Source organism: Schistocerca serialis, chromosome 2 (genome assembly GCF_023864345.2).
Source record: "Schistocerca serialis cubense isolate TAMUIC-IGC-003099 chromosome 2, iqSchSeri2.2, whole genome shotgun sequence".
In the NCBI taxonomy this organism is placed as follows: domain Eukaryota; kingdom Metazoa; phylum Arthropoda; class Insecta; order Orthoptera; family Acrididae; genus Schistocerca; species Schistocerca serialis.
The window spans coordinates 435,134,376-435,145,888 of record NC_064639.1 but is presented as its reverse complement, the minus strand read 5'-3'; the positions used below and the strand labels follow the sequence as shown (position 1 = coordinate 435,145,888).

At 43.7% G+C, this 11,513-nt stretch overlaps 1 protein-coding gene across 2 annotated transcripts in view; it reads left to right on the top strand.

Moving 5' to 3' along the window:
• The first annotated feature begins 1,151 nt into the window (after positions 1 to 1,151).
• The window catches only part of LOC126457295 (SWI/SNF-related matrix-associated actin-dependent regulator of chromatin subfamily A-like protein 1), a 132,419-nt gene continuing 122,057 nt past the window's right edge, over positions 1,152 to 11,513 (top strand). Inside the window, exon 1 of one of the 2 annotated variants that reach the window (XM_050093468.1) lies at positions 1,152 to 1,429. Coding sequence is in view for 1 of the 2 variants with exons in the window: in XM_050093467.1 (XP_049949424.1) it covers positions 4,734 to 4,745 (12 nt within the window). In the remaining variant the exon portion in view is untranslated. Of the gene's footprint in view, positions 1,430 to 4,647; positions 4,746 to 11,513 lie in introns of those variants that run through there. The other variant, XM_050093467.1, reaches the window with a different exon arrangement.

Sequence of the window (11,513 nt, the reverse complement as noted above, 5' to 3'; positions counted from 1 at the left end):
TCCCATGCTTGAGGACAGCATTCACAGTGGGGCTTTATTTTGGCTGGTGCAATGTATTACAAGCTAATAAAAAATAACTCAAAATTAAGCCCATTGATTATCTTTTAATCTCTTGAGCTAAAAGTTGGTATTTTCCTATAAGAACTGAAGCAAATACACAAAACAAGATTTCTATTAAGCCAAGACAAAAGTTTGTGGTAAAAATTTCTAGTTTCCTAAAACGTTTTTAGGTTAATTACAGTTGTTTGCAAACTCGAATGCAGAGTTAATTTACGATAAATGCAGACAATATATAGGGCAACTTCTCTTTAAGGAAAAACGAGATGCAACATAATATGTTAGCTAGAATCTCTACTACACTAACTAAATCACAAACCCCGATTTACTGCAAATTGCTTGTAGACTATGCAAAGGACAATGGTAGCTTCCGAAAATTCTGGAAAACGCACCTTTAGTGGCACTGATATACAATGAAATTCAGATACAATGTATTCTTTGGCAGAACTGCGAACCAGAAACGCTGATTTGCTACGAAATAAATTATGTATCCAAACTACTCGTACCGGTACGGTAACTTACGAAAATATAGTGTTGTAAGCGACCGAAAATTTTCAAAAATAACCTGTTTCTCACATAATTGTTCAATGACATTAGAAAACATATGTTTCGAACGAGGATAAGCCTACTGTTTTCAAAAATCTTAAAAGAGTAAAATTAACTTTAAGCCTATAATTGACAATAACAGTACGATTTTATCGCACCACTCATGAAAGTTTGATGTTTCACAATATATCACAATACAAACGGGTATTGGTACAATTAATGAAAGACTATGCAGAAGCGACGGGAACAGTAAAATAAGTGAATCTAGAGCTTCAAATCGGTACACCGTTCTTCTACATGCGATCTCACACAAAAGAAAATTCCGAAATCGGCTTTTATATATAAATAAACGTGCGTATTGCACGGATTTTCCCTTGGGTGATACTGTGCATACTCCTGCGCTGTCGTGCCGAAGAAGAACACTGTCTCTACAGGCAAGCACGGAGGGTTATGTACAAGTTTTCAAGGACATTGGGAAGGTGGCCTATGTTTGTGGCGGTTACTGTAATGACATGACGTATAGTATCGTTGACATTTTCTGCTAGTAATATTTAAATCTCTGGTGTGTTTAAATGCGTTGTTTTGTGTACCAATGTTTTGTGTAATGTGTACAATGTGTCAGATCAGTGGGACACCTGTTTGGAAATCGTTATGAAGTGAATCAAAGTGTTAATGTTTTTTAACTTTCGGGTGGTGTCACAAGAAGTTTGTGCGTTAAAGCAGCTTAAACATCAACACATCTATCAAAATGACTCTTAACATGTCAACAACCATTTGAAAGTTGACGATGACTTAAACATTTCAGAACTGTAATAATTTCTTGTAGGTAAGCTTGGTTGTACAGACCTCTGTTAGTTTGCACTTGCAACTTTCATTACGCTTGTGATAAGTGGTTGTGAACTAAATCATCGTTTAGTTCAATCCTGATTACGTGTGCCGAAGTAAAGGGATACTTGTCGTCAAGTCTTGAAAGTCATTACTGTGCGAGGCAGCGCAATAATTAAGTCATCGGATATTGGTTCGGTAACATGTTTTCAAACTCCCGTTCGTCCACCCCTATATTTTTTTAAAGTTCCGTCGAGTAAATTAAGGCGAACGCGGGGATGGTTCATTTGTAAAGGTAACAGTAATTTCCCGTCCCGTTTCTTATGACATTCAAGCTAGAATTGCGTTTCTAATGCTCTCGTCGTGGACGGGAAAGCTTACTTACAAAAAATTAAGAATCCGTTTTAGTGAAGAAAATACTATAGCATCCTACATATTGCTCCCATTGGGATCCCAAGTACAAGCTTAGACTAATTACAGCGCGTATTGTTATACAGTGTATATAAATATAGTATATACAGCTTTCTGTCCTTGTGCACATCTAAATTGTGTAGTTGGCTTTTAACAGAAGAAGTCAAGATCGAAAAAACCATGAGTATAGGAGCTTGTTTACAATGTAGCTTTTGAAATTTGCTGTGCCAGCTAAACATTCTACTGAGTTTTACAGTTACTCGTGATTTTGTATTGGACAATATAGCTCGGAAGATGCAGTGATGTAAATTGCGTTTCAGAAGTCTAGAAAATCATGTATCGCGACAGTTATTAATAGCTGGTATCGCCCACTTCATAATGTCTAGCTTGATCAGCCATATTACAGCAACGAAGTACAGTTACTAGATTGTGATTCGAGAAACTGACATTTCTGTGGATTGCTGATTCACTTGAATCCCTTCCATAGGTTGGGGTGTATCTGCACTGAAGCTGCTACAACATACCTCTTCCAAGTGTCCATTTTGTCACACCTGAGGCATATCACTCGCTGCTCTAGGCATGTGCTGTGTGTGTGGCGAAGGAAACTCTTTACAATCAGGCAATGGCACTGCTCCTGATGACACAACATGTCATAGCTAGTGTGTTTGCCTATGACATTACAGGGTGGCAGGGGTCCTGCTGAAGCTGGCATTATGTCCTGCGTAATGAGTCCAGACAGTTGACTGTCGCAACATCTTCCTCCATCAGAAATGAGCTCTGGGTTATATGGACAGTTTCGTGGACTTGAGCTAATTGCATGATTTCCAACAGAAACAGATCTGATTTCGCCTGTACTTGGTTCCTTACTTTAGAGTCGGGGTGTAAACCACACTGTAACGTCCCTGATTAGTGTGTCCACATAGTCCTGTCCACATCACTGTAAGCCCAGTTCACATGTGATTGATTGCGGCCCATTTTTCGCTGCCAGGTTTCTGACTTGGCTGCAACAATTTGTTTCTTGTCCTTGTCTTGTGCCTTAGTCCCACATCTGCATGAGATTGGCATAGTTGTGAATGGATTTGCCTTGATTAATTGGGAAGGATGGCTAGATGCTCTTCCTGTCGCCATCCCCTTACCCTTGGGACAAAATGTGTGTATCCCAACTGTCTGCATAACGTGAGTCGTAAAAGTTTGTGAAAGATTTTCAAATGTTTACAAAGCATGTAACTGAAGCATGACTTGGGCACCAGCCCAGTATTCATGTAGGCAGATGTGGGAAACCACCTAAAAGCCACATCCAGGCATGCTGTGACACTGACCCTCGTCATTAATAATCCGCAGGATGGATTCATACCGTGGACGGTGCACCTCCCTGTCCCAGAAACAGTGCCTTAACATGCATGGTTATCTAGCAGGTGGCTGCAATAATTTGTTTCTCTATTGAAAAATGTTATTGCAATAAAGAAAGCACTGTAGAAAACTGAAGTTCTGCCAAGTTCATTTATGGCTCTGGTTTTTGTATTAGCTAATACAATTCAGGATTTCATTGCAAGAATATGACTTTTCTTCTTTCAATATCAGAAATCACAGAAATTTAACGAGCTGTAAAATATAGCTACTGCAATTGTTGGCGGTAAGCATCCCATTCTCCATGTTGTTCATTAAATACCGTATTTAAAAAGCCATAAACAGGGGTAGTGCGAGAAATGTATCTGCAACATTAGCAAATGCTTGCAATGCCTGTAGTATAGCTATTGCTAGCTCCTGATAACTGGTTAATTTGTGGTAGGTGTTATTGTAAATTTTTCATGATTGAAGGCCTGTACCCATGCCTAATTGCAAAACTGTTTGAAGTCCTGTTTGCACAAGTCACAGATCTCAAGTCATTGCCACACTGAAACAATGGAGTTTATTCACAATATTGTATACCAGAGTTCCATTTGTTACAAATAGAATCCACCAGAGTAACACTGTAGATGGTATGATAACACTTGTGACAGTTGCTGGAAGAGTTGCCTTTATATCTTGATACCTGCATCAGATCTTCAGCTACCAATAAAATAGTTTGTCTAAGGAAATGTCAAAGTGGTGACTAACTACAGATCCATGGACAGGCAGCATTTCTAGCAATGGGAAATGTAAAGACAGTGTTAAAAGAAAAACAACTTGTGATTAACTTCAGTAGGTAAATATTTGTGGGTACTAGAGGGTTGTAGGCTATACTATGCTGTTTGTTACAGTCCACCTCAGCACAGGTTTGTTTTTTGATTTCCTCTTAAATTGTGCCAAAGGTTTAAGGTAAAATTGTTTATTTCCCAATGTGAGTGGAAATGAAGTTAACAGTGTAGAATATCAATAATTTGAGAGTGGACCAAGAGATGACAGTTCTTCACTAAATTGTGGCTTCAGTGGTCAACTCTCGTGGGGCACAGCCTTATCATAGGCACGTCCAACACCAGGTGGGAGGGTTTGCCAGCCTCAGTGACACTGAGGGCTGTGCCAGCAGTAACATAGCTTCTGGCAAGCTGGACAGTCTCAGCAGAGGAGCCTGACAAAGAGTACCCCACAACTTAGAGATGGTAGGGTTATGTTTTTAACCCTGGGTTTCCCTGAGCTGGGGAATAGTCAGTGCCACCAGACCTCGTGTTGTGGAAACATATGTCACTTTAAATCTAGACTTTGATGGAGATGGTGATAGATTTTCCCACAAGTTGTTGAAGATTTTTCAAAGTGTCGTTTGGTTAGTGTTCCTTCCCTCTGCGAAAGCAGCGGTTGAATGTTGTGTGTTTCAGAGAATGGAGGCCTTCACTTCACCACCTGGACTGGAAGGAAGATACACATCTCTATCCAAGAAAAACCTCAGTCTTATGGTGTGCTGCATGTTGATGGGGTGAATGGCTGTTGAGGTAAATCAATAGGTCAACCTCTGAGGCACTTGCAAACCCCCCCTTCCCCTACTTTGCCAGTTGTGTAAGGCTAACAAGCCAGGGCCCTACCTGGGTCAATGCTTGTTTCCCTAGTGGCTCTTGGGATCCCTATGGAATGACATTAATTCACATCTGCTCCTGATGGGATAGGTGTAACATCAGGTAGTATATACACAAAAAGATCTCGGTTGGTCAGTCCACTCAAGAAGAAGGCTCTTAATTATAGCAACAGGCACTAATCTACAATAGCACTTTCATGAAAAACAAGAGAGGAGAAGGAACCTTTTGGAACCCAATCTAGCAACCACCTCAGATGGCGGCGTGCACCTTGATAGAATGTTGCTCGGAAAGCAGAGCCTGATACACAGCTTTGTGGCACTTCAAACACCATCCAACTACAGAAAACCTTTGTGCCTTCATGTTTTCAAGAGCACAAGCGAGGCAAGTGATAAAAGAATAGAAGAGGAAGTCCTGTAAGGAATCTGTAGCTTCCAGTTATCGGTCCACTTTCACTCCATGTGTTTGGGACTCAATAAGGCAGATTTCAGGAAGTGCACTACACCTCACCTTATGGCCTTGTTGAGAAATGGGGTCTTGGTGGACACGCCTAAAGACATGGCTCAGATTTTAGCTGTTTTTGCTGTCACTGCATCACCCAGACAAGCTCCTGACTTTCAGATGTTCCATAGGACTGTGGAGATGACAAGGCCCCGCTTCTTCTTGTATAATGGGAAGGTTTACAATTTTCTATTCTCTGTGTGGGAATGGGAGTCAGCTTGTCTGCGGCCAGACACACTGCTCCAGGATCACCATCCAAACTACCATCTCATTTTCCCGAAAACAGTAATACGTCTCCCACAAAAGCGGCCCAGAACTGGGAATCCCCTTGAAATCCATGTCTGGTTGCATCTTACTGAAGTCGATGCTTCCCCTCTACCACCTTTTCTGTGGGTCCACTTACGTACACTCCCATGGTTCATAACTCAGCCACGGCTTCGGTGGACCTATCGCACGGCCCAAAAGGCTCCTTTCCCTCTCAAGCCCTCCGCTGGCAATTTCTCTCTCTTCTTAGTGAGTTTGAGGGCTCAGAAATAGTCTACACAGATGGATCAGTGGTCGATGGTCTATTGGGTTCGCCTACACTACACTACAATACAGAACAGCGCTCCTTGCTGGAAGGGTGCAGTGTTTTCACTGCAGAGTTGGTAGCCATCTATTGCATTCTTGAGCATATCCGCTCCTGCGTCAGTGTGTCCTCCTGACTCCTTAAACAACCTACAACCTCTCTACCAGTGCTTCCCTCGATATCCTTTGGTAATGCCTATCCAGGAGTCTCTTTATGTCCTATGCAACAGTGGACGTTCAGTGACCTTCATTTGGACCTCAGGACATGTCGGGATGAGCTTGTTGACCACCTGGCCAAACAGTTACCAGTAAACCATCTCTGGAGATTGGCCTGGCGGAAACAGATTTGCGATTGGTCTTCTGCCGCAAAGTTTTTGCGATCTGGGATACTGAATGGCACACCTTTGGTATGCCAAATAAACTCCGTCTTATCAAGGAGACAACGAATGTGTGGCGGTTATCCATGTGAGCCACTGGCAGGGAATCTGTTGTCCTTTGCTGGCTCCACATTGGTCTTACGTGGCTAACACATGGTCACCTTCTCCATCGTGAGGACCCACCTCAGTGTCACTATGGCTCCCATATGACTGTTGTCCACATCTTGTTGGACTGCCCAATTTTAGCCACTGTGCGGTGGACTCTTAACCTTCCCAGCATGCTACCTATGGTGCTGGATGACAATGCCTCAACAGCAGATGTAGTTTTATGTTTTATTTGTGGGGTTTTTATCAGGCAATCTAAGGGTGGGTGTCTAGCCTTCTCTCCAAGGCCTCCACTCTTCCTCCATTTTAACTCTCTGTCACCCTTTCTTTGCATTTTGTTTGCCTTGTTTTCGTCTTTTCCCTATGTGTGTTCATCTCACCTTGCCCTTTAGGATGGACATTTTAGTGTGTTACAGAGTGGCTGGCTCATCCTTTTTATTCTTGTGATCAGCCAGCCCAGACCATTTGCTCTATGATTTTAAAACCCTCCTCTATTTTTCCTTGTTGTGTACGCCCTCCTTTTTTTGTACATTTCTTTCATTTTCTCCTTTGGTGTGGTTTCCCACTCCTTTTACACCCTTTTACTTTCCCAGACGAATTTTGGGAGTTGTTTTATCTTGAACATTGTTTGCGTCAGCGAAAAGGGACTGGTGACCCTACCCTGTAGTTTGGTCCCTTTACACCCCCCCCCCCTCCTCCCTCCCCTCAAAAGAATGGCTTGCTGACTCTTTGTAAGGACACTGATCACTAAGCTGTTTAATGCCCCACATCCAGAATCACGACCACCAGTTGAGCGATCAATGCAATTAAGCAAGTGGCAGTGAAATGGATGCTTGTTGACTTTATCATCCCCCTAGTTTACCTTAATATTTTTTTATGTTGGCAATGACAGAGAGTTGAAAGTCAGGGCTGTAGGATGGCTTCAGTCAAAGGCAAAAGAATTTTGCGATTGCAGAACGTCAAAGCTCTTCACATGCTACAACAGATGTCTCAGTGCAGCTGGAAACTATGTGGAAAAATAAATTAAAGTGTGTACTTTTGCAGTGTTGTAAAACAAATTCTGTAACTTTATTCACATTTTTTTAAATAACTAGAACTTACTTTACGAATAGCCACCTTATGATTTAATCTGTGTGTAATTGGAAGCAAAGTGAGCTCTGTAGAACTCAACTAAAACCTCCCATTAGGACACGTGTGACATCTAAGGGGCATCAATCCCCAAGCAACAGACAATCTGTGACCAGTCCTCTTCATGACACTTCTGCAGCTAAGAGTAGTGGAATGAATACTGCCATGCATATACTTCTTGTACTTCAAAAGTATGAGGGGTTGTTTAAGAAATTAGTTTTTTTATGTGTACGTGGACTGGCGTGTAAGCTGACATCTAGTGTAATACAGAATTTATCATCTCAGGGGCACCCACTCAATTTGTGTGTGTGTGTGCGCGTGCGTGTGGGGGGGGGGGGGGGGTCTCATGATGTTGTAGCACAGTAGTCCTGGTGGCAGTGATGATTTATTCTTACAGAGGATCATTCTGCAATGATATAGGAACTATCAACTCTTTACAAGGAAAACATCAGTCATGTGTGCATCTGTGCTCTGAAAAATCATTGGGAAGTTTGTGGCAGAGACCACTTCCCTATTTTGCTGTGTATTCATTTTTCTTCAAACTGTGGGTAGAATGCTTTCTTAAATATCTCTGTGTGGACAGTAGTTAGCCTACTATCATCTGCATGATAACTATGGGAGTGATATACTAGAGGCTGTAGTATATTCCTTGATTACTCTCTTAATACTGTTTCTTGAAACTTGTAAGAAGGCTTTCGGAGAAAAATGATGTCTATCTTTAAAAAGTCTCAGTGGCACTCTCCTGTTGATGTAAGAAACCTATGATCATCTGAACCTTACTTAGATACATTCAGTTCCCTTGTTAGTTCTCTGTGGGATGTCTCTCACGCACTGAGTAATAATTTAATATGAGATGCGTGAGTCCTTTGTAAGCAAGTTCCTTAGTAGAGTAATTGCTTTTTCCCAGTATCTTTTATTACAGATAAATGCATCATCTGCAAAAAGTCTGAGCTTACTGTTAATATGGTCTGCCATGCCATGAATAGCATGGGTCCTATCACACTTTCCTGTGCCATATCCAGGCATATGAATGTGCACACCTGTGAAATGGTGAGAGGACAGATCATTGGTCGCCGTCTTGTTGACGTACAGTAAATGCCCATCCTCCAGAATCTATCTTAACAAATGCACTATCTCATTGATCATACCTATTGTAAAATTATCTTATGTTGTACACACTTGGAAGAAGTTAGCTTGAATGAAAAAAAAAGAATTGTAGACTATCATGTAGTCTCTGAACATTGTTCACTGCACACACCCCACATGTTTACAGATGACTTTAGGATCCTGACCATTCTGCAACATCTCTGTTCCTTCTACCATTTCTTCTCATCTGTGTTTCTAAAAAGTGAGTCAGCATGATAGGTATGTTGAACTCAGAAGAATGTTGAGACATTAATATTGTTCACTAGCAATCACTGATTATTATTATTATTGCTGTTTCTTATACTGTTACAGTTACTATTATTATTATTAACCCTTTAACTGCTCTGGATGTGTTAACGCATGCACCTATGTACCTGTCCCTGTGTGCTCTGAACGTGTTTACGCGTGCCACCAGTACTTCTACCTGGTACTCTGAACGTGTCTACATGTAAACACGTTCAGAGCACACAGGGACAGGTACAAAGGCGCACGCGTTAACACATCCAGAGCAGTTAAAGGGTTAATATTATGAAAAAGAAAGTTGCTACTAAACATATGGCAGAGGTGCTGAGTCACAGATAGGCACAACACAAGGACTGTCACAAATAAACTTTCATCCAGTAAGGCCTTCGTCAACAATAGACCACACACACACACACACACACACACACACACACACACACACACACACACAGACACTCTTGACTGCAGTCTCTGGCAACTGAAGCCACATTGCAAGCAGCAGCACCATTGCATGATGGGAGAGGTGACGGGGTGGGGGTAAGGAGGAGGCTGCGGCGGGGAGTGGGAGGGATAATAGGGTAAGGGTGGCGAACATTGGAGTACTGCTGGGGAGTGCACAGGGATGAGGTGGAGAGAGTGCAGTCGGGAGATTAGACAGTGGGCAAGGGAGAGGAGAGGGGAGGGGGGGGGGAGATAGTGGAAAAGGGGGAAGTAAAAAGACTGGGTGCGATGGTGAAATGAGGGTTGTGTAGTGCTGTAAAGGGAACAGGGAAGGGACTGAATGAGTGAGGACAATGACTTAACGAAGGTCGAGGCCAGGATGGTTACAGGGATGTGGGGAAAGTTTCCACCTGTGCAGTTCAGAAAAGCTGGTACTGGTGGGAAGGATCCATATGGCACAGGCTGTGATGCAGTCATTGAAATGAAGGATGTCATGTTTGGCAGTGTGCTCAGCAACAGGGTGGTCCACTTGTTTCTTACCATAGTTTGTTGGTGACCACTCATGTGAACAGACAGTTTATTGTTTGTCATGCCCACATAAAATGCAGCACAATGGTTGCAGCTTAGCTTGTAGGTCACATGACTGGTTTCACATGTAGCCCTGCCTTTGATGGGGTAGGTAATGTTTGTGACCGGACTGGTGTAGGTGGTGTTGGGAGGATGTATGGGACAGGTCTTGCATCTAGGTCTACTACAGGGATAATAGCCATGAGGTAAAGGGGTGGGAGCAGGGGTTGTGTAGGGATGGACAAGTACATTGTGTAGGTTCATTGGATGGTGTAATACCATTTTGGGAGGGGTGGGAAGGATAGTGGACAGGAGATTTCTCATTTCAGGGCATGACAAGAGGTAGTCAAAACCCTGGTTGAGAATGTAATTCAGTTGCTCCAGTCCTGGGCGGTACTGAATTACGAGGGGAATGCTCATCTGTGGCCAGACAGTGAGATTTTGAGAAGTGGTGAGAGACTGGAAAGATAAGGCATGGGAGATTTGGTTTTGTATAAGGTTGGGAGAATAATTACGGTCTGTGAAGTCTTCAGTAAGACCTTTGGTATATTTTGAGAGAGACCGCTCATCACCATCGGTAGCTAGGCTGTATGAAAAGACTTCTTGGTGTGGAACGGGTGGCAGCTGTCGAAGTGGAGGTATTACTGGTAGGTTTGATATGGATGGAAGTACTGATGTAGCCATCTTTGAAGTGAGGGTCAACATTTAGGGAGGTGGCTTGTTGGGTTGAGTGGTGTAGGCACCCCGGTGGTCCCGTTCGCCTACGGTGGACTGGAAGCCGAGCGGTGACCTCTCCAGTTGACAGGACGCTAGGAAATGACTGTGAACGTGTCAGAAAGCCAAAGAAACATTATTAATTCATGACACCTTTATTCCTGCTGAGTACAATGTGGCCTGCGTAACACAGGCTAGCTGAGCTTGGTGATATCAACGACCTTCCCCGAGTCCTCGCTGACTCGGAGTGATGACACCAGCTCCGGGCCGCACTAGTCTTGCTAGCGCAGCGCCGCATGCTGTGACGTAGCGATAGAATGCCCTTACTTCGGCCATGCCTGGCTGGCGGCACCCGGCTGGCCGGCCGGCTCGGTGGCGGACAGCAGGCCTCTGCCCGTAGGAGGCTCCTGGTTGGAGTCCTGGCACTGTCGGCATAAGAGGCGTTCTTGTAGTGCGGAGTGTACTCTATCCCACCCCGTCTTCTTCCCTGCTCCTCCTGGTGGCTCGTCTGCAGTGGACGGGTGGACTGGCTGCAATTCCCCAGCGTCGTCGGCTCATCCGGTTGTGACGGCGGCTGCACAGGGCCTAGGCCCCGCATGATCTCGACGACGGCTCACTGATGTGGTCAGCATTGGCGGCAAGTGAGTCTGCCGCGATGTCTGCTAATCCTGGGTTGATGATTGACAGTGGCAGCAGAGAGGATCAGAGCTGGTACTGTCCCCTCATGTCTGCTGCTGGATGGGCCACCCTTACTGCAATATCTCCTTAATAAAGATTAACATGTTGATCACCGAGCTGAGCGCTATGCAGCGACCCAGTACACATCTAACTGCAAGTCTAACTGCGAGTGCCATGTTGCTATTAAAGCTGGCGTATTTAAAGGAAGCACGAGCAACGTCCT